Source organism: Triturus cristatus, chromosome 4_1, assembly GCF_964204655.1.
Source record: "Triturus cristatus chromosome 4_1, aTriCri1.1, whole genome shotgun sequence".
NCBI lineage: Eukaryota > Metazoa > Chordata > Amphibia > Caudata > Salamandridae > Triturus > Triturus cristatus.
Window position 1 is genome coordinate 247,089,926 of NC_140585.1, and position 24,205 is coordinate 247,114,130.

Genomic DNA, 24,205 nt, shown 5'->3' on the forward strand with positions numbered 1-24,205 from the left:
AGATCATTGGTGCCCAGTGCTTTTTGGTTCTATTTCCACTTAGTATTAAAAAATCATACCACAGGTTGCCCTTGTTGCATGTTTGTCATTGTGGTGTCATTTCTGTTTTTTAAATACTACTCTATTTTTCTAAATTGGTTTGTGATTTTTATTGTTTTGCATTGTGACTTTATTACTGTTTTGGTATTGCATAATTGCTTTACGCAAATCCCTAGGTTATGACGTTGATTCCCTGAATCCATTCCAAATAGGCCCGACTCCACCTTAGGTAATGAAAGTCACCATTTTCCTCAAATTTAGCTAATGGGAATCGCCATTTCCCTAAATTCATTCAGATCATTGTCATGTCTGCCATTGACTCAGCCATCATCCTGCCTTATCATTCCAAGAAACTATGAAAGTCTTCAGTCACTCAACCAATAATATAGATTTAGTATATAAGGACTGCCACTTGACCACTTGTCAGGAGAGACCCTTCAGCCAGATTATCGCAGACGATAATGCCGGGGACGGTCTTAACTGATAAGAAGATGCTAGATCGTGCACTTGGTACAGATAACTATCTGAGTCCAGGAGAAGGACGCTGCAGCAGCATATGTTTTCCTTTCGCAGGGAACACTGCCTGCACGCATCACTGATAGCCACAGCTTTTGCTGTTTACAAGGTATGCAGTGCATTGCTACTCCCAAAGAAACTCGAGTTTGACAGTACTACTTTCCATGCTCTCCTAGTGTAGCGCATAGATGTAGGTTTTGAGGTAAGGTTTTAAATAATGTTTTAACTATGGTAGAAATTTTCATTTTTTTTTTTGTTGTTGTTCACAATATGCCTATTTGCTATTTATATCGTAGTCTGTGTGGTTGTTTTAAAGAAACAGTCTCACCCTGTTGCAATTAATGCTTTTAGTTAAAAGTGTCTCTTCCTCCTAGTACCATTTGTTTGTGTGATATTGTAAATGGTGAAATAAGTCTGTTTCTGATGCCACGGTGCCCAAGATCCTGGTTTAGTGCTTGTTAGTAATCCAAAAGCAATGATTCCACTTCAACAGTGTATAGAGTGGGGTTCTGTGGTGCAACAGTAATCTGTATTTTGCATTCAGCGCTGATGCCTTGAACCAAGTTTACTTGTATCATCCGTGGGTGGGAAAGCAAACCTTATAGAACTATGTCAGAGTCGGAGTTTATGCAACAGTTAAGCCTGTCTGCTCTGTGCCACTGCTGCTAGGGGGTTGGGCTCAGGTTAATTTAGTGGCTTGAAGGGTTTACCAAGGCAGGAGTTGTGATCACTTCTTCAGGTGGACAGTCGCCCACTCTAAATAATAATCCATTAAACAAAAAAATCATAAAAAAATATATTCTGCAAAAATAAATATATTGGACGAGTCAGCAAGGTGCTTACGTAAGTACAAGGAATCAGCTTCTTTTAATGAGATTCTCATATCTTATTAATTCTAGATGCAGCATTGAACACAAATCTATGTTAGACCAATAAAGTTCAAGACTGTTGTTCCCTGAACATATTTTTATGCTTTACTTGTTGTCGTTTATATATTAGATGCCATTTGCGACCCATATAACCAACGGACAACACAGGTCATCTTTGAATATCACTCAGGGCGACAAGTTAGACGACTTCGAGAGCCACGCAGTCTATACGGAGTGTCTTCTATCAACTCAGTTCACACTGCCCGCTGGCCATATGAGTGTGAGGTGATAGAGGAGAAAATATGGCACATTGGTGAGTTCTAATCTAAGGACAGTACATGTAGAAAATAGTCAGTCAGACAGAAGGAACATTTTACATTTCTTGCTGAATGTCTGTACTTGTAGGCCATCCCGGCCAAGAGAAGGGCAAAATTAATGAGATAGAAACAATCCATGGGTTAGGGCAGGAGTGGGTCCTTTGAAAGCTAGAACCATAGTCCACATAGCCTTAAATTGAAAGAAAATGGGTAGCTGGTGTCAAAGGAGAGTGTTTGTCCCACTGTTCAAACTACGCTCTATCTCAAAACAACCACAGTGGAACTGTGGAGTAATGCCTAAGGGAATCCCCATCCATAGATTGAGCTAACATATGTTTACATCCCAAATCAAAGCTTTCACTATGTGGCTTCAGACAGAGAAACCACGCGGGTGAATACTTGCATACAAATAAAGGAGACTGTAGTCACCATTGTATGTTCTCTTCCATAAGAAAGTGAAATTGGCTGCCAGTAAGGGTGAGAGAAAAAGTTAATCTCAGCTGTATTTTTTTGCGATCTTTTATGAATTTTAATTAGGATGGACGTCTTTGGCCTATTTGGCATTCGCATTTTTGAATGTATCAGGGGTTTGTGAGGGTTGTTGCAGTCGCAAACCATTAATCTTTTATCGACCCCATAGTTGAGGTAGTAGCTGATTTGCAAACTGCAAACTGTTGTGGTCGTAGTGGTGCAACTTCTCCTTTGGGAATGGTGTCCAAGGCCTCAAGTTGAGGTGGGGAGTTTCAGGGGAAAGCAGGCACTGCCTGCTCCACATGTATGTTCCTAAACTTGGAACCATTAAAAAAAAATGTATACATCCTTTTATAGACACAGTCTGCTTTAAAAACATGTATCCCGTGTCAGAATGCAAATGCAGGTATTGAGGTCTGCTGTACCTTTCAGGTCCCTATCCCTGCATCTGCAACTGATCTTAAGCGGTTTTAAACTGCGACCCGCTTAATTAATGTTCATTAGGCTTGTCGTTTTACAGCCATCCGCCATTATACAATGTGCACAGGAATTTATTATTAAGCAGTAAAACAAAAGATAGATTAGGCGGCCCAGTAGTCCTGTGACCCTTGGTAGTGTAAACGGTATAAGTGTACAGGGGTTCCTTCGAAATCATTCACAAATATGCTAATATGCTGAGGGTATCAGTTATGAGAGCAGATTTAAACATGCAAGTTCAACATGCCTGCTGTACAAGAAATATTTTTTTGATCTAATAGACTAAACTTTTGCTCCATGTATAATAAGCATTGGCATAGCCAATAGGTCTCACTTTTGAGACCTTATAAGTATTTAGTTATGCAGCACAATATCCTTGGTGCAACAACATCAACTGTTGCATGGCTAAACACTTAAAAGGTCCGAAAGGCGAGACCTATTGGCTGTGCCAATGCTTGTTAATTCTTAGTTCTAATCTGGAAGAAGAGATGCATTTGTTTTTCGCTTTTAGAGGTGTCCCAGCATTCGACTGCTAACACACTATCTCAAGAAAATGTGCAATACAATTTGTCTTGCAAATCCAAGGTCGGAGTATCAAAATTACATGGACGGAAAGAAAAAAAATGCTTGGAGAAACAGTGTTTGTTCATATTTGTCTGAGGCGGTGACTTCACTGGTACTGGAGAGCATTTGGCTGCAACAACTAATGGAGCAGCATCATGCTCGACATTTGCACCTTGAAATAAAATTATCCTCTGACACTCATTAATGATTATGATAGATTGCATAAGAAGATCGCTGACCCTAAAAAAAACAGTAATGGAAAAAATAAGGTAAGTGCAGTCTGTATTTGTGCGTGTGTGTAAAAAGAGGTGTGTGAAACAATGTTTATCTGTGAATGAATTCTTTTGTTCCTGTTAGGATTGTGACATTGAGGTGCAGATCTGTAAAAACTGCCCCAAATGTTATGCAGCACTTGATATTCATTCCAAGTGCAATTCTTCAAGGTGTACAGAAAGCTTCCCTGGCCCTTTGTATGTGCCTGCGTGAATGACTTAGGTGAATGACAGTGGATGACAGACTGGGGCATTTGGACAGAATGAAGTGCTTCTATAGGTCCCAGCTTTTGGCACCGAAGTGCAGCTGGTTTCAGCTTTGGTTTCACATGTGGCATTCTCCAACTCCTAATAAAACCTGAGATGCAAATGTTGCGTCTTCGCTCATAATTGGTGTATGGTGCACAGGACCAATAAATTACACATGCGATTATTACTCTACTGGAAGAGCCTTCTTGCCACCAGAGCCCCTCAACACTGGAAGTGTGGGGTAGGGAAAGGGGGGGGGGGGAGGAGAGGGCGACAGACAGAGCGAGCGAGAGAGAGAGAGAAAGAAAGACCAGAAGGGTGTATGGGGGGCGGAGGGGGGTTGTGGGTGGGGTAGAGAATATACCTCGCACCAAAGCGTCATGCAGGTTCAGGAAAGATATGCTAATGGTGACAAAGTGCTCCCAACAAAGGGGTTAACCTTGCCCGACTCTCCGTGTAAACGGTTCAGTTTTCTCTAAATATGCGAGATTTTCTCCAATATGAGACTTGTGGGGGAGAAAAAAATCGCAAGCTGGGTGAGTGAGATTCAGCGCTCATTGGCGACGAGGATCTTCTATTGTCGCACTAGCTTTTCTATTACAGCTACACAGCATTCTTTGACACTATCACCCCCCAAAAAAGGGGCAAGCAGACACACAGCCAGCAATCCCAGCAGGGTGGGTGTCGATGCAAACTATAGATTTTGACTTGTGTGGTAAACTTTTCCCCCTCACAACCAAGTCTAGCACGTGTTTTAAACAGAAGAACTGAGTTCACGAGCAGCAAATAAAGAATAAGAGGCGAGGGGGTATTCATCCACCAGGAGAGCTTCAACAGCTGCTGAGTGACACACAATCACTGTTCTTGAACCAGGTCTATTCTTGTGGCCTTTTCAGTGCACCACCCAGCAATCGGGGAATACTAAAATTAGCATAAGGTGTGATTAATAAGGGGTGTGCAGAATAAGAGCAAACACAACCTAAGAGGGAGATGTGCATGCACACTTAAAGCCAACAAGAAAGGCAGGGAAGCCCTGAGAAAGGACTGCGAGGCCGGTGAGTCTTCTCGCGCATACCAATGGCTGTGTCACTTATTGTCGGACAAGATTTATGAGTCCATGCGCGCGGGCTGTAAACAGAGCCCTGGAACAGAAAGCCCGGGCTCCTCGCACACAGCTCGGTGGCACCTCATGAAAGGGGGACCCGGGGCTGAGTGGGAGGAAGTGGGGTCAAAAATCCACCCGTATGTGCTTTTCTACAAACAGACCTCTGAAGAAAAGACTTCCTGGTTAATGATCAACCGCCCTCTTTCGAATCTGCTGATCCCAGCTCCTCGGCGCTGTGCAGCCTCAAACCCCAAGATGAGAGGGAGTGCGGCAAAGAAGGGGAGCAAGCGCTATATGCATTTACAATCGCTTCTAAATAAATAAATACGCCTTTCGCTATGCTCCTTTCACACCACAGGCTCTGGTTTAAAAGTGTCTGATCATGCACCAATTCTGGAGTACTCATTGCAGCAATCCACTGAGTGAACAAGGCAGAGAGATAGATGGGTGGGGGACGGTGCCGGGGCCGAGCTTTAAGCAGCAAAGTACTTTCCAAGATGGACTCTTTAAAACGCCAGTGGTAACAGCGCAGGACCATATGGTTGCATCTGCTCCATTCAGTGGTTGCTTCCTCTGACTGTTCTGTTACAGCTTCATAAAAAATCATGTTTCAGCGGCACAAGCATTGGCAAAGCCAATAGGTTTCGTCTACGAGAGGCCTATTGGCTTTTTTAATGTTATTATATCCAGGTTGGGCAGTGGCTGCAGCACGATTGAAAGTAAAATATTATACAATGTTAGCTTTGGGACATAAGTTGGCTAGTTTCTTTCACCGCCATGAAAAAAAAGAAAACAAACACGTGCGCGACTCGCGCTAAAGAAGTAGGCAGCTGGGGGAGGGAAGACAGGAGGGGGCCTGCGCCTGTTTCCCTTCCGGGAACGAGCAGGGGCACCATATGTTTGCAAGTTAATTAAACATATGGTGTCAAAGCTCGCTCCCGCAAGAAAATCGCCAGACGTGCACGCATTGCCATTAAAAGCAATGCAACGCGTGCACGTTTTTGGCCTAAAAGGCGCATCAATGGCTAAAGGTCTTTCTCCTACGCAGCGCATGCGCGCTGCGTAGGCGAGACCTAAAAATCAGAGTAACAGTTTCAGATGCAATTGGGTGTTCATGGCAGGGTACAGGTCAGTTTACCATGCAGGGAACATTCCTGTCCCAACACAATGAAATGCAGTAATAACCACATTACATATAATTCCAAACACTGAGCAAACAGACATTTTCTCAGGGATTGGAATTGAAAGGCCTCCTTGGAATCAGTACCTCTGCCTAGACAGCCTACTAGACAAGAGATGCATTTAAAAACCAGGTGGTGCTTGGTTCATTTCTCCACATGATTTTGAGCAAACTATTTGTGCACGACGATAAATCTACCCAAAAACAAATATTTTAGCAACAATTTTTGACAACATATAAAGCAACCAACGTTTCATCTCGATTGTGCGATGATGGGATCAATAAGTTTTGATCACAGTGTTCAGTGTCCGTATGTATGCATTGCCCGCTGCAAGGATCTAGTGATATAATACTGGTTATTGTAATACAGTTCTCTACACCTCCGGTTATTCAGTTTACCGCCGTGCGCAACCGTCTGACAAACTGTAATTTGGTAATTATACCGATATCACTTACATTATAATTATGAAACACTTTCAAGCCGTGTTTAAAGATAACGTGCTAGAAATCTATAACATTTCAGAAGGTGTAATTATTGTGCACGATCGCCTATTCTCTCCTTTCAATGTGTACTCTCTGGGCCTTATTCAGACGAAGGCCTCTGGCCGCGGATTTTAGTTTAGGAAGAGTCCGCGTGGCAGCTGTGCGGAAGAAAGGCTGTTTCTCCAATAAACATGAGTCGGAAGTTGTCGCGTGCTAGCAAGTTAAGCCACACCGCGGAATGCCAAACCTCCATCTAACTGTAGTTGAAAGTGACATTCTTTTGGCAGCATTATGAATTCCAATGAGGTATTTAAGTTCTTGTAAAATACTGAACGAAAACGGAAGAAACAAGCGCGCGCGCGCCTCGCGCAAGTAGGGGGTGGAGGGGTCCGGGCGAGAGCAGGCAGCGTTTACCTTACGGGAGCGAGCGCGATAATTACTAACATATGGCGCTGCTCGCTCCCGCAAGGCAATCGCCAAACGTGCACGCGTTGCCATTTAAAGCAATGCAACAAGTGCACGTTTTTACCTGCAAACTTGGAGCGATTTCTAAAGGTCTCTTTCCTATGCAGCTCATGCGCGCTGCGTAGGCGAGACCTAAAAACTTTAAGATTATGTGTACAGGGATGATTCCTGACTAGCCTCGTAGTTCACTAATATCATTGACATCAGGGTGGGGGCAAGATTAATTCTCAGTCCATATTCAAAAACTCTTGCTTTTAATAAATATAATTCTAGAGCATGATGTGACAGACAGACATTTTCCATTGAAATGGCCTCAAACGTTCCCACTGACATGCAGTTTTACTGATAAAACTAGATAGTATATAAACAATAATGTGTAAAAAATTAGGTTTCAGCAAATATTTATAATTTTCACAAGACCAAGTAAAGTATTATGACTTGTTTTGATCCTATTAAAATGTATGCATCTCACTTCAGAATTACAAAAAAGTGCTTTCCTCACTACTGAAATATATTTTGAAATATTTGTACAGTTCATTTACAAGTTATTTAATTGTTGTATGTCCAGCACGATTGTCAGAAAATTAACTTTACAAAATCCTCTGACTTTGCAGTCAGAAAAAGGAAAGGAAACCGCAATCTCCTGGATAAAATAAGCAGCAGCTTGTAAGAAGACATATGCTGACATTGACCCTTAACTTCGAACACACAGCAAAGATAAAAACAAGATTCAAAGGCATATTTACTGCTCATTCACTTTTTGAATGAACAGAACACGTGTTATTTACAGCTGGAGCTCTCTCGTCAGACAGAGCCAGTAGGCCCTAAAAATAGCTGCCCTGATAAAATCTGAATCACCATAGCGAGTGGGTGAGTAGATTTCTCGAGGTCAGTAGAGTATCACTTACAGAGGTAAGAATAATTATGCAATCATAGCTGAACTAAATGTGCATGTAATTCAATCAATCAATCAGGAATTTGTGAAGCGCACTACTCAGCCATGAGTGTCTCAAGGCAGGTGGAGAGGGGTTTGGTGCAGCTACGTCTCATTCGAAGAGCCAAGTCTTGAGGCTCTTCCTGAATGCTTGCTGTGTGTGGGATCATCTGATGCTGAGAGGGAATTCGTTCCAGGTCTTGGTTGCAGTGTAGGAGAAGGATCGTCCCTCCGCTCTGCAGATGTGAGGGATCTTGGCCAGGGCCAGATTGGCGGATCGGAGGCTTCTCTTGGGTGCGTAGAAGGAGATTCTTTCGTTGAAGTATTGGGGTCCGATGCTGGGGAGAGTGAGGAGGCGTAGGGGTGGGTGAGGAGCTTGAAGGTCACTCTATTTTTGATGGGAAGCCTGTGGAGTTCTCGTAGGTGTTGGGTGATGTGATGTTGTTCTGGGATGCAGAGGACAAGTCTAGCTGTGACATTCTGGATAGTCTGGAGTTTGAGGAGTAGAGATTTGTTTATTCTGACGTAGAGGGTGTTCCTGTAGTACAGTCTGCTGGCTATGAGTGTGTGGGTGACCATCTTTCTGGATTCGGGGGGATCCATTTGAAGGTCTTGTGGAGGATGCGGAGGGTGTTGAAGCACGTGGAAGATACTGCATTGATCTGTAGGTTCATGGTGAGGGAGGAGTCGAGTATGATGCAGAGGTTGCAGGCTTGGTCTGTGGGTGTGGAAGGGGTGCCTAGGACGGTGGGCCACCAGGTGTTTGTTCATGTGGAGGGGGTGGATCCGAGGATGTGGAGTTCTATTTTCTCTGAGTTTAGTTTTAGGCAGCTGTTGCTCATCCAGGAGGCGACGTCTTTCATACCTTTCTGGAAGCTGTGTCTGGTGATGTCGGGTTAGTTGGTTAGGGAGATGATGCGTTGGGTGTTGTCAGCGTAAGATACTATGCTGAGTCCGTGTTTATTCTGACGTAGTTGGCGAGAGGGGCCATGTAGATGTTGACGAGCGTGGGGCTGAGAGAGGATCCCTGGGGTACTCAGCAGCTGACCTCTGTGGGTTCAAAGAGGAAGGGCGGGAGTCTGATTGTTTGGGTTCGGCTAGTGAGGAAAGAGCAGATCCATTCGAGGGCGATTCCCCGGACGCCGGCATTGTGGAGTCTGGCTGTTAGTGTGCGGCGGGAAACGGTGTCGAAGGCTGCAGAGAGGTCTAGTAGGATGAGGGCAACCGTGTGGCCCTGGTCGAGAAGGGCGCCATTGTCGTCCGTGGCAGCAAGGAGGGCGGCCTCATTGCTGTGAATCCGGATTGGGAAGAGTTGAGGATCGAGCTTGCTTCGATGAAGTTAGTGAGCTGGTTGTTGACGATCTTCTCTGCAACTTTGGCTGCAAAGGGGAGGAGAGAGATGGGTCGGTAGTTCTTGAGGTCCGTTGGGTCTGTGGTGGGCTTCTGGAGGAGGGGCTTGACATCTGCACGTTTCCAGTCATGGGGAAATTTGTCTGTTTTGAGGGTGCAGTTGATGGAGCGTCAAAGTTCGGGTGCTATGGTGGAGGTGGCTCTGTGGAAGATGTGGGGCGGGCAGGAGTTGGTGGGGGCTCCTGAGTGTACCTTTCATGGTCTTGGCGGTGTCTTCTGTGGTGACAGGGGTCTAGGCGGTGATGGTAGGCTGGGTTGGGTTGTCGGTTGAAGGAGTTGTGTCGGTGTCTAGGTTCTGTTCATCGAAGTTGCTGTAGAGCGTCTTGATCTTCAGATGGAAGTAGGAACCAAGTATATTGCAGAGGTCCTGGGAGGGAGGGACATCGGAGGATTCACTGTGGGGTTTGGTGAATTCTTGTATGATGCTGAAGAGTTTCTTGGAGTTGCCGGACCTGGATAGTATTCTGTTCTGGATTAAATTCTTCTCTTCGTGGTTCTGATGAGTTTGTGGTGTTCTGTCATGGCGGTCTTGTAGGCGAAGCGTGCTTCAGGGGTTTTGTTGTTCCTCCAAGCTATCTCGAGTTGTCGTCACGTGCTCTTGGATTCTTGGAGGTCGGTGGTGAACCAGTTGGCTTTCGTGGTGAGTTGTCTGCCAGAGTCCTGGAGGGGGTGCTAATCTTGAAATGCCCAGTATCAAAATAAATAGCATTCAGAGCATGTGTTGATGAGCTTAGAAAAGTAAGGTGAGCGGGTCATCAAACGATCAAAAAGCTCACCAGAATGAAAGCAAGAACTCACCCTTACCTCATTATTTGCGTACCACACGCCTGAGACTGCAGTATAAGGGGATTTTTCTGAAATGGTAGCCTTAACTGTGTACACACTGAACAAAACCCACAAAATGTTGGAATTTGGAGCTATGCAAAAAGTCAGTTTGTGCTAAAAATATAAAAGGATGGACAACTAGAAAAACTTAAAGAAATCTGAAACCCAGGCCAGGCCAAAACTCCTACCACTGTCTGACGTCAATGGATTTTGTTGAAGACATCTAGCTGGGAGAATGGCCTTCATTACCTTCAGCGACAAGTCAAGAGTTCAGTTGCTGCTGCTCAAACTCCACGCATGGAGGTGTTGTTTACTCAGATTTGGTTTAGGACCCTGCCCTATTCCTGAGATAAGAGGTCATCCCAAAGTGGTAGCCCGATTTGAGGACAAATGCTCAGGTTCAAGAGCTCTGGGTACCACACTTGGCCCCAGCCGGTGGCAATTAAGATACCTTGGGCCCGGTCTGTCTGGAGTTTCTTCAGATCTCAAGGTGGGGAGAAGCAGCAGCAGGAACACATATACAAGACCTGTGTCTATTCGCAGCCGGAATGCGCATCTCAGTGACTTTTCTACAGGGATCTTCAGTGTGTAGAAGTTATTACACTACATGTTCTTGATGACTGTGGATAATAAAACCAAATCGCTCCCCACTGGTCAAAGATGCCATGCACCACCTCTGGATGGAAACAACAAACGTGGTCTGCCAGCCAACACTTGCTAATTTCCTTTGCTCTAGCATACGGGGACCCCAGCAGGTCGTTGCCTTCTGTTGGTCCAACCACCTCCAGAGGTGTAGGGATTCTCGGCACAGGATCCAGAATCACAGTGCGCCCTGATTGTGGCTGTGTCACATGGTGGTTGTGTTGTCCATTGATGCTCAGCTGGAAGGCATACAGAGCTAAATGGATCGCACAAAGCCCCAGAAGGTTTATGTGGAGCTGGCTGTTCACTGGTGACCAGAGATCTCGGATCACCACCTCTCCCAGATGATCTCCGATATTCAGCCTCGATCCGTCTGTCAGCACTGTAAGATCCAGGTTTGGGATGAGATAGTTACTTGCCATAGGTCAGATCAGTGAAGTTTGTGAGTGGTATCTTTCCAGATTTGGGCAGCATCCCCCTTCAAGGTGGGCCCACTGAAACCTGAGGTTCCACAGCAGGGTTTGCATGTTCCATCTAGTGTGTCTGGTCTCGTGCATCAAGGAGGATGCACGAGACCAGGAGCCCAAGAGCCTCAAAATCATCCTCACCAGACCCAGGATTGAGCATGAAACATCTGGATTATATTCTGGATATCTTTGATAATCTGTGGCAGTGGTAAGGCCTTGAACTCTACTGTGCCCACGATAGTTCCTATGAGTGTATACATCTGTGTATGTCACAGGTGGGGCTTCGGCTTGTTGATGGAGAACCCCAGGGAGGTCAGGAAGTCAGGAGGTCGCCGTTGTCTGGAGTTCCTACCCCGCTGTGAACCACATGTAGTGTTTGTGGGACTGCAGGACAGGTACATGAACATATGCATCCTACAAGTCCAGGGACACCATCCTGTCTCCAAGATCTAGCGCACATAGGTCCAGTATAGACCTGAGGCCTCCATCCTACTTTGGCACAAGGAAGAAGTGCAATTGGCACCCCTCAACCTTCTCTGATTCTGGTACCTGCTGGATGGCTCCCTTGGCAGGTATAAGATCGACTTCTTGCATCAAGATAGAGATGTGGTCTGCAAAATGTGCCCTGCTATGGGGAGATAAGAGTCAGGGACATAATGAAAGGCAGGGTGTGGTTCCTTTGAAGAAAGTGTTAATCCCATTTTTTATGATGTGATGTATTTTCAGACAGGATGGACGTGTGTCCTATCTCCTATCAGCTGGTTGTGGATCTAGAAGTGGAAATCAAAGCAACTTGGGTCTCGCTGTGGCAGCGGAGAAAGAATTGCGCCTGCTGGTGTGAACGAGTTCAGTTACCACAAAATCCTCTCCCTGATATCCTTTCCCTCAAAAGGATCAGTTTTGTTGCTGCACCACCTGAGAAGATTGGCATTGATGCCAGGCTATATGTCTGGAGTAGACATTACCTTTCCTATGCTGTTAATGGCATTACAGGCTTAGAACAGTAATCAAAAAAATCATTCTGTGCCATGACTATCTTTACATAGGCTGAACAACAAGTTTACCCTTTCTTCAAAAGGTCTAGAAAGAGACTTGGTATTTAAACAGTTATTTGTCTGAACACTCCCCTCTTGTAATGAAGTTTGAGTCCAGCATGGCTCCTACTTCATTCTATGTGAAGAATTTAAATCCAGAAGCACCATTAGTTTACTAGTTTTAACCTACATATGTACCACAATCCCTAAATACATCCAAGATAACTGGTGGCCCACACAAACAAGAGCAAAGGAATGTGAAGCCATGAAAGTGGGATTAAAAGATGCTTGTGAGAATAACATATATGGTGACAAAAACATTACAGAACATCCTCTTAACTCAAGAGGAAAGAGTGAAGCTGGTGCAAAAGTGAGAGCCCTGTCCCCAAAGTAAAATTGAACTGTTGACAACAGAAAGAGAGCTGAGAGAGACTTTGGAGCTCAAGCAATATATTTGCAGAGACTCCACAAGTTGGGAAAGCCTGTCCTGGCTATTCAAAAGAGAGCAGCCATCTCTAATTATATTAGCCTTGAATAATCAAATAGAGCCCTGATGATAACACAGGTTGAAACCTTGAGAATCTATCTAGCCAAACTTTATTAATGACCAGGCCATGAGAACCAAGCCTCAATTGAGAATATTCTGAGGGAAGTCTTTCAAGGATTGCAGAAGAACAGATAGCTTAGCTAGAAATAGAACTCCAGAAAGAAGAAATACTCAAAAATGTAGATACTTTGTGATATAAGTGAAGCATTCCTCTGAAATTCTGTTCTCTTAATGTGGGCAGAGTCAAACAGTTTCTGGAATTCACTCCCACTGTCAGTTATGGGGTGCATTTCCTTAACTAAAATGGTGTTTTGGGCCTGGTGTTTGTATGTATTACAATACTTTGTTTTATATCCTTACATAGACATTAGGGAGCTAGAGAAACTCTTAGTAATCCTGGTTTGGGAAAGGAAATAGAGTAGAATTATATTTGATGTAGTGAAGCTGGATTGGGACGGCAGATTACTTGGGCTTCCTGTCCTAGAGCTCTACTATATAGCGAGCCAACTCTAGCATGCAGTTAAATGGTGTACAATGGAGGATACTGGGAGAAAATATTCCTAAATTGATCATTACAAGATGAACCCTTTATAGTAAGCCTTGGGAGTTTCATTACCTCTATTTGAAATGCCAAACTGGGATCACCTAGGAAACAGCAGTTAAGAGGGTCCCTAGATGACTCCACTTTTTTGAGGGATCTAGTGCCTTGGTAGCTTCAACCTTTCAGATCTGTAAACTATGGCATGACCTTAACTTGGTGGAGATAGTGTGCATGTAACATTTTGATTATACTTAGGGTAGGCCTTCATCATCTTCAGCGAAGTACAAGATGCCTTCGGAGTGAGACGTGGCCAGTTCCTCCGATATTCTAGGGATTGCAAAAAAAAATATGGATGGGTTTACCCTAACATTCCTGTAGCTTCTCAGAAACAGAAGGCCCTGTTGAGCCTAGGACAGGGGCATGCTGATTTTGATAATCCTTGGGGCTTTAAGCAGGCAGGAAAAAGTACCAATAAAGGCAAGGCTGGAACTGGAGGATGACATACATAACTCTTACAGAACCAGAGTGGAAAAGGGCATGTTCTCAAGTAAGTAAGAGGCATTGAGCAATGCTAGATTCAAAGTAGAGTTAGGTTATAAATGTGTTTTAACTTTGTACATTGCAATTAAATGGAAGCTATTCTAAAGCAAGAAAATATATCCAGAAAGGTAATCTTTTCTAAGATATGGTAAAATAGAAGTTTTATTTATACATGTGTCATGGCCGTGCAATGTGTTGGTCAACTATTGAGAAAAGAGAGTGATGAGAGTGCACCTTGTAACAGCCATCCATCCAGAACCTTCAGCCAAACAGTGCCTATTAATTATAATCCGAAACCCAAAAAGTACAGAATAAGGATATATTTACGATACTGGAACAGTCATTGGCGACCCACTGGATAGCCATTTACTGGCTTCACCCTGGAGGTTCCGTGAGGAAAGCATGGGAAAAAGTCATTGTAGAGCAGGCCATGACTGAAGAGATACAAATGAGAACTGTCAGAAGGGATTAGAAAGAAGCAGGTTTAGTTTCTTAACCGATATGCTTAATGAGTTAGTCAGGTTGCTACAGGCTGAAGAATCTCAAAAGTCTTGATTCAGAAACGGATATGGTTGGTACAAATGCATGATATGAGGAGACGCAAAGCAAATTGGGATTTCCTTGTTCACAATAGGAATAGTACATCAAGCCCTAAGTACTTCCCTATTTAAATTGATGAGCCCTTCTTTTGGAGCAGTGTATGAATATAAGCTGCCTTTCCAACAAGGTCAGTGAGAGTCAGGTCTTAAGCTCTTATAAGTGTTACGGTATTTCTCGTATGAATAATATTACTCTTAGAAAACCTTTTTTTTTTTCTCCTCCAACATGCTTTTGGAGATTCATGTAAATCAAATTATTTCCTAGTCAGCCTATCTAATCTAACCTCAATGTACTTTTTATCATCCTTACATTTATTTTTAAAATATATTTAGAAACTTGTCTTCCTCTTTATTTTATCATTTCCATTTTGATTTGTAATTGACTTATAAAAATAAAAAAGTTTGGTTTGTGGAATAGAACCATCCCTTAGTAAAGAGCTTCCATTATTCATGAACATGGACTAAGATTTTCCTTGCTAATGAAATTTACGAAGACCGAGGGCTAATATATTTTTCTTGTGTCCCATGTGAAAGTGATTGGCTTAAGATAGGGACCCATTATTGTTACGTACTTTATTCTCTTTTCTTTTCAGAGTACAGTCCTCCTGTTCCTGAGCCACTTTACCGCCCAACAGGCCTAGAGCAGGAGCCCTCTTACGTGGACCCTTCTCTCGGCCGAATTGTCTACCTGATAAATGAAGGTGGGTTCTTTGAATTAATCGCCACTAGAGAAAGGGGAGAGTCTATTTTTGGCATATGTATTAGCTCTGTCCAACAGTTGTAAAACATATTTTTGATTTAAAAAAATAACAGATTTCATTAAATCAGAGCATCATATCTTCATCAAACAGAGGTACATTCTGAAATACTTATTGTTGATCATGCAAGATTTGGTAAAGAGAGCAATAGAAATTCTATCACTGGATAGTTCATTTCAAACATGGCAATGTATATACCCACACGGGTGCACTGATACTTGTGATACTACAGTGCCTCTCCAATTGCTAGAAAAGGTGAAAGAAGTTGCTGGTCTGGGGTAGCCAAACATAACGGGGAAGACGGTTATGTAAGTCTCTTGCGTGTTCCTAATCGTGGAGAAATTACATCCTGATAAAGAACCAGGTTTGCACATAATAACATCCACAGCCTACATACAAGGCGTGCAAATTATGTAAGTTGGTAAGTTGTAGAAAGCAAGCTTTTTCAGGGATACTAAGACATTTTTTGTCAAGTACAATTTAAATATCAAGCCTATATGAACCAAATAATGGTATGAGGGGACACTAGAAGCATTGGTCAATATACAAGTGTACTCATAAGCCATTAATCTGCCATTGGAGACGTTGTGATGAGCAATTCACTATATAGGAGGTCCACATAATTTTTGTGCCTTTCTTTTTATTCATTATTTAGATATTCTTATGACAAATTATGTATGCATAAAGACTCATATTTAGCTCGAATAATTGGTTGAAACTTTAACAAGCAGGTTTTTTCTTTGTATAACAATCGCAGATGTCTTTGCATATGTTTATTGAAAGCATATCATTATAAATGTGAATAATACGCAAGTAGAAGTGAGTTAAAACAAGGACATATAATATATATTTAGTAAAGTCTAAGGGATCTATGGAAGTTGGTCTGTCACATATTTTAAAATATGCATACTAACTGAAAAAAAAAAAAATCACAGAAAATATTACATTGTGAAACCTATGATCTATTATTCTTTGTATATGTTTAATGTGAAAAAATGCAGTGGTATTATTGAAAAATATTCTTCAATTTCTTTTTTTTTTCTATTTTTTTTTATTTTTTTATCTTCCGTAAAGGGCTCAGCCAAGAACTTCTGGTGCACCTTTTCCATCCAGATCAGTGATACCTCATCGAGGTAATCACTGTAGTCTGAGGGGATTTCAGAAGCTTTTGAGGTCTATAATGCTGAGGTGTATAATGCTGTGTAATACTTAAGTACCTCTTCTAGAATCCCAACATTACCAGTTATCCGCTTTTTATCCTGTCCAATGAGTTCAGCTATGTAGGTGGGCCTGTGCGAGTGTTGCATCAGTCTAGCTAACGTTCTACCAGGCCTCTCACCCTCCCCATACCGCCTAGCCACAGCATATTTGCCTAAAAAGGGTGCCTTGCGTTCCGCTGCTTCCTGAAATTCTGTCATCAGCATTGCACGTCTTTGTAGATCGGGGGGCCTGTATCGTTATCTACTCTACGATCTAGCTCGATGTGCTGTGATTCTATCTGCACAAGCATACGACACAAATCCCTTAGTACCACAGCATTTTTTAAGATACACACCCCCCCCCCTCGTATATGCCTCAAAGGCTTCCCATAGCGTGGGCTTGGATTCCACTGACCCTACATTTATTTTGAAATACTCAGTGATCGCTTCCCCCAGTTCTGTTGCAAAAACAGCATTCCTCAGGGCCATATCTGGGAACTTCCATGTTCACTCTACCCCCCCTGATCTAGGGATCCTCAATTTTACCAGCACAGGAGAATGATCGGATAGTGTGCTTGGCACGTGGGTAACTGCGTCAATCCATATCACCGCCCCAGCGGTAGGCACCAATAATTCAAGTGTGTCCAGGTATTATGAGGTGCAGAGTAATGGGTATACCACTCGCGGTCTGCACAAATGTATCTCCATGCATCCACTAGCCCACACTTTTCTATAGTATCCAACACCACCCGCCTCGCCCTTGGTTTTGTGGCCATCATGTGTGCTGTGCTATCACACTCCAGATCAAGCAGCAAGTTAAAGTCCTCCCCCATGTATATGTAATCCGCCCCATGTATTCAATGTGGATATGGATAGTGTAAAAAAATCGGGGTCATCAACATTTAGAGCGTATACATTAACAAATAGGACTGAGTGCTCAAGTAGACACCCCTTCACCAATAAATAACGCCCCCGCATCCCGCTAGACCTCCTTCACTCGGAACGGCACCCGTTTATGTATCAACACTGCAACCCCTCTGGCATATGAACTATATCCTGTAAAATATTTATGTGACCCTCAGCTCAATACCAGCGACGTCCTAGCATTTGTTGCGAGATGAGTCTCTTGTAGAAAGGCAATGTCCACCTGGTGGCGTTGCATGTAATTGGTCACCAGTTTACACTTACGAGTATTATTTAGGCCCCGAACATTCCAGGACCTCATAACGACACTGACCTCTGCAATCACCTTATTAACCATGATCTATATCTTGCATTTTCAACTCACTGGCACCTGGACCAATAGTGCTGCACTGTAGATGATAACTGTTAGAAAACCAGACTACAAACTTTAGCCTATCAACCCAATTCCCCCCTCGCACCACCCATCCCCCTTACCTTTCTCTAGGGGGAAATCCCCGTCCCTTATAACCATGATTAAACAATGATACAGACAAAATAAAATTGTGCAATAAACCTGCAAAGACTTAAACAGGTGCATCGGCACTTGATGGGTGGCAACACCCCGCCGCTTCACCTTATCTTGGCACTGAGTGTCTGCAAAGTGTATGTTATTCGTCCTTGGCGGTGTCCCAGCGTGCCATTAGCACGGGTTCTTAGTAGTGCAGATAGAATGTTATTAAACGCATCATCACCTGCCCTTTACACTTGAACAGGAAACTCCGTGTACTTAACTGCCATGATCTTCCGGCTTGCAGCAAAACGGGGGGGGGGTCCTCACCGCCACATCCAGTGAGGAGCTTGAGGCCGCGGGGGGAGCAGTCCTTGCGGGTGCCACAACTCCCGGCCTGGCAGCTGGTCCCCAGGCTCACCCACGGTCCCTGACCCTGCGGGGCTTCCGTGGAGGGTCTTTGCCCCACTGCTAGTGTCACGATCTTCACCAGCCCCCACCGCAGCCGCTCACCTTGTGAAGTTCGCCGCACAGTCTCGCCTCGCAGCAGCCCCCACAGTTCTCGCCCCAGCTCCAGCCAGCGGACAACTCGAGTCCCAGGCGTCTCTCGAGGCTGCAGGCCGCAGCACGCACAGCCTCCGTAGATTGGCGCCGATCCGCACCGCGAGCCGCAATTAGGCCACTTTACATATTGGAGGCCGTGCCACCTCCTCCTGCGTCACCCGCGATATCTTTTAAGACAGAGATGCCGCCATAGCCTCCAGGACTATCGTTTAGCTAGGAGCCAGCGGCGGAGCTTTAAGCCTACGTGGCCATTACGGTCGGCGGCTTGGCCACGCTCCGCAATATTCAATTTCTTCAGATTAGGAGAGCATGTATAGTAACTAATTTGACTATTTTTTTAATGTTTTCTATAGTCTTTCGGTGGACTTTATTTGAAATAACAGATCAGAAGAGGTGTATTAGAATGTTATCATTCACTAGTCTAATTTAGCTATATATTTTCGATTTCAAAATGTTTATATATATTTATATATATCACCAATACTCGCCCACAATCCGTATACTTTCTGGAAAGATGAGGCGAACCCAGATTCTGTGTTTCAAAGATTTATTCCGTGCCCTGCACCGCCGCCATTACGCGTTTCAGCTCCCAAAGAGCCTTGGTCACATGATACACCACATGATTAACGTTACACCATTTAAAGTGACAGTGCGCGGGAAGGGAACGGCAGGCTCTGCCGTGTCATAATCATAGACATAGATAACATACCAGCCTAATGCTTCATGGTTCCCTTACAACTGTACAAATTCAAATTTGTAATTAACAAATCAGTATCCATAACAATGTAATAGTACTAAATGTGCAAAATAACGCTATGTGCAAGAAAAGTGCAAGTATTATGGTCTGAATACCAAACGAAACTCATGGTCAATAAATATATGAATAAATATATAAATATATAAATATATTCATTAAAAAAGTCATATACGGTTAAAAATAAGGATTAAAAACAGGGTTTACCCTGATCTGTTCTCATTCCCCTCTTCAAAGTTTGGCGATTGGTTGGGGTCCCCCACTTAAGGAGCGCGTGCTGTCACTTGGGATTGCGGGTTGCCTTGCGGGTGTGGTTGTTATTGTGTTGTTGTGTTTTGACAAAAGGAAACCGTATTGTTGGTTTGGAGTTATGTGGCCAGCACTACTGATATCTCCTGATGTACCCTTTTTGCACCGCCAAGAGATTTTCCTGTATGTATGTCATATGCTACTGCCACTCTAGCGGCCGGCCAGACGGTTGTAGGCCCGTACTTGTAACTATTTGAGATTGTAATAAACGGTTTCAAAAAAAAAAAAAAAAAAAAACAGGGTTTAAATAAACACTCATATTTTATGCAAAATCCTAATACATATTATGACATTGGTTAAAAACCATCTATGTATAACCTTATTGACACATGAAAAAAACTTGCTACATATTTACTGATTAACCATCACAATGGTTTATTGCACATAGCGGAAACTACTAGCACGCTGAGTCTGTAATCTACCCGGTGTCATCTTCAAATGGTGTTAGAAAAACCTATTGTGCAAAATTGTGCTATAAATAACAAGAATCATAAAATTGTGTGTGTACAAAAGAGAAAGAGAAATCTTATACTATCATAGGTTTAAAAAGAGAGAAAGCGCTAGTGATTTAAATGTTCAATAGACAGCAGGATTGTATATTAGTTAAATCAGTAAATCATAAGTGAGTAAAAAAGTCCTCACTAGAATTCAATCCGTTAGGGATCTTGCTATCTAATTCAATTATGTATCTTGTTTCTAGTTTTCTTAACAAGGAATCACGATTCCCACCTCTCCTTAGAGGAGGAACTGAGTCAATCAAAAAATATTGTAGTTCACTAGATCTCCTAGAGTGTGTTTCATCAAAGTGACGGGCTACTGGGTAACTAGGGTCACCATGATTGATGGCTCGAATGTGCTGCAAAATTCTTTTATGTGCCTGTAGTTTTGTGCTGCCCACGTAGCGTAACCCACATGGACATTCCAGTACATAAATAACAAATTCTGTTTTGCAAGTAAGTTTTTTATCGATTTTGTCATCCTGTCACTCCATGGAGTAGTATAGTCTGTTTTATTTGTTCCATGTTTACATGCTTTACAACTCGCACACTTTATGAAGCCTTTACTAGTGGATAACCACGTGGTATTATCTACCAACTCGGGGCTGCTATTGACCAATTGATCCCTCATCGAGCGTGCCTTTCTAAAGGTCAAGTTAGGTGATCGACACAGGGTGTCCCCCAAAACGGAGTCACTTTTGACCAACGCCCAATTCCTAGTGACAATCCTTCTTATGGTATGATGTTGTTGACTATATGTCTGGATTAATCTAGGTGTTTCTGAGGTACCTGGGTCAGTAATGAGACCACTAGATGATTTCTTAGCTAGTGCCTGGGTCCTGCCCTGATCGTTGGCTTTAGATCTAGCTGTATCTATCATTTTCGTGGTGTACCCCCGAGCCAGAAACCGATCTCGGCATTCTGACTGTGCCTTAAAGCAGTCTAAGTCAGTAGTACAAATTCTTCTGATGCGCAGCATCTCCCCAAAGGGGATACTGTTAATCAGGTGTGCAGGGTGGTGGCTAGTAGCATGTAAGAGAGAATTTCCAGCAGTCGCCTTTCTATGGAGTCTAGAGTGTAGGTGGTTGTCAAGTATAAACAATTCAACATCAAGGAAACAAATACTGTCACAGCTAATTTGACCTGAAAATTCGAGATTCAAATTGTTTTTGTTGATGTCATTAATAAATTGGAGAGCCCCGATCTCCGGGCCCTTCCAAATAATCAGGAGATCGTCAATGTACCTGTACCAATGAACTATGTGGTTACAAATGACTTCTTGAAAGGATGCCATGAGGACCTGTTCCTCCCAAAGTCCCATATGCAAACAGGCATAGCTTGGGGAGAAACAGGCCCCCATCGCCACGCCTCTAATCTGTTGGTAAACAGTTTTCTGGAATAAAAAGAAATTGTTCTCTAGGCACATGGAAATAATTGACATCAGCATTTTGTTGTGCTCAGTAAAACAAATAGGGCGTTTGTTCAAGTAAAACTCTACAGCTTTAAGTCCGTCCCTATGGTTGATGCTAGTATATAGCGAAGAGACATCAAGAGAAATGAGCAAATAATTATCATGCCAAACAACATTTTCCAACTTGCGCAAGATATATATATTCACTGAAAAAAAACATAGGTTTCAGACATGTTATAGTTAGGAATTAGCATTTAAAAAACCTTAGAAATTCACTGAAAAAACCATAGGTTTCAGGGGTGTTATAGTTAGCTGGACATTTCACTCGTACAAAACCATTGAAATAACTTCGTTATAGTTAGTTCTACTAACTATAACTCACGCGCCCACAATCCACTGCTGATGATGTCACATATTACATCATTCATGACATGGTCAGTGACATCACTGATGACATCATCAAGTGAATGTGGTTTGGTTCGGTTTGGTTTGGTTCGATATTTAAATATGTATTATATATATAGCAATCTGCATTGAAGAATGAATGGAAGTATAAGTGTCTGGATGGAGGTTTTACTAGCAGTGTGATTGACTGTTTAAGTGACTAATTTAAAGTGTCTCACTAAATATATGGGATAGTGATTAAACTGTGTGAATATCTGTATCACTCTATCTCTTGTTGTGTAAACTACTGCATAAGTTGGGTACTAGCTATGTGAAAGTCTATATTAGTTATTGATTAGTTAAGTTAGTATTTTTATGGGAGAGTGAATGTGTGTGTGGTTGGGTGGGAGGTGTGTGACTGTCCAAAGATGTGTAAATAGTTGATTTAGTAGGTATATGAAGTTAAGACTGCATGTGGAAACAGTTGTTTGGGTGAGTGAATGTCTTTATGGGTGTAGTGATGAATACATATATTTCTCAATGATACATGTCCAACAGAGTAGAAATATAAAAGGCAGTGTATGTGACAGTTGTATATAAATAAGTATACATAAGACTCCCCGATTCTATGAGTGACTGTATACTTGTAATAGTGATTTTATAACACACTAAGTATGAGTTACTATCTATATGAATAAATGAAGTGGTGTTTGTATAAGTGTGTAGCTGAGTAAATGTAAGTATGATCAATTGTTTGCATAAGTGAGTAGGACGACTGCATACGTGAATAGGATGTATGCTGGTGTGTAATGTTGATGTAGGTGTATAAGTATATCTGATAGTGTTCTATTGATCTTTGTCAGCATGTATGAGTGAATCTATAGGTAAGTGTTTAGATGTGTGTGTAGATCTAGGAATCACTGAGTGGGTTTTTAGAAACTTATATTGGTGTGTCAATGGTTTCAAATATGGTACTCCATATTTTATAATGAGTGATGAAAGGTTATACTAGCGTATGATGAGGTGTATCAGATTGTCATGTGGATGTTGTCATCAGTGATGTCACTGACCATGTCATGAATGATGTAATATGTGACATCATCAGCAGTGGATTGCGGGTGCGTACGAGTTATAGTTAGTAGAACTAACTATAACGAAGGAATTTGTACGAGTGAAATGTCCAGCTAACTATAACACCCCTAAAACCTATGGTTTTTTCAGTGAATTTCTAAGGTTTTTTAAATGCTAATTCCTGACTATAACATGTCTGAAACCTATGGTTTTTCAGTGAATTTCAATGGTTTTTTAAATGCTAATTCCTAACTATAACATGTCTGAAACCTATATTTTTTTTCAGTGAATTTCAAAGGTTTTTTTAAATGCTAATTGCTAACTATACCAGGTCTGAAACCTATGGTTTTTTCAGTGAATTTCAAAGATTTCTTAAATGACAATTTTTAAATGTAATAATAGTTATATTTATTTTGTTGATACTGATTTTCAATTTTTTTAAAACTATTTTTGTTTACATATTTTATTTTTGAAATTACATTATACATTTTTAATATGAATGGCAACAAAAAGAATTTTTAAATATTGAAACTGTTTTTTGTTTGTTTTTTAAATATTTTTTTAAAATATATTTATAATATTTTCTTCAATGTTTTTTTTTTTTTCAAATTTTTTTTGGGGAGTCGCGCAGCCAAAGCGTACCTTTCTCGATCACTGCGTGGAACTTAGTCGCCATTTTAGGATTGTTGTGTAGGATCCGCGTAGGCTGTTCGTTGGGTGTGTATTTTCGTGCGCAATCGCTATGCGACCGGTACGCGACTCCAGGCGCATACGCAACACATACGTATTACTTTACGAGACGCTTGCGCGCTAGCACGTGAAAAGCCCCCCGGGATCTAATTACCAATGAAACGCAGACTTTTTTCAAGGATTTCTTGTGCCTCGGTTCTACCGAGGCACAAAATGGCTGCCAACACTTCCTGGTTTGGAGTGTTAACAGCTAGTTGACAGCCAACTAACATGCAGCTCGTGATCGGGAGGGTGCGCTCAGGGTGCGCGGATCCACCGCGCCCTTTGATATATATGTGATTTTACTTTTGATTTTCTCAGGAACTACTGAACGGATTTACACCATTTAACCAAAAGGCACGACTCTGAACCAAGGGCTACCTTTTTGGCCAAATTTGGTGTCATTCCGTTCAGCAGTTCGGGCTGTAGCTGCCACTGAAGGATCCTATGGAAAATTGCATGGGGAAAACACGTTTTGGAACCCCCCTTTTTTCCTGGCCCCCGCTTGACAAACCACCCAGAGACTTTCAGGATAGGAGCAGACTGGAGCTGGCCAAAAGTTTTGAAAATTT

The 24,205-nt window shown here is 42.5% G+C and overlaps 1 protein-coding gene across 3 annotated transcripts in view; it reads left to right on the plus strand.

Moving 5' to 3' along the window:
* The window catches only part of AGBL3 (AGBL carboxypeptidase 3), a 616,174-nt gene that overhangs the window by 219,614 nt on the left and 372,355 nt on the right, over positions 1 to 24,205 (plus strand). For all 3 annotated transcript variants that reach the window (XM_085651966.1, XM_085651965.1, XM_085651967.1), the window contains exons 4-5: positions 1,555 to 1,737; positions 15,140 to 15,247. In XM_085651966.1, coding sequence (XP_085508092.1) covers positions 1,555 to 1,737; positions 15,140 to 15,247 — 291 coding nt within the window. The remainder of the gene's footprint in view (positions 1 to 1,554; positions 1,738 to 15,139; positions 15,248 to 24,205) is intronic.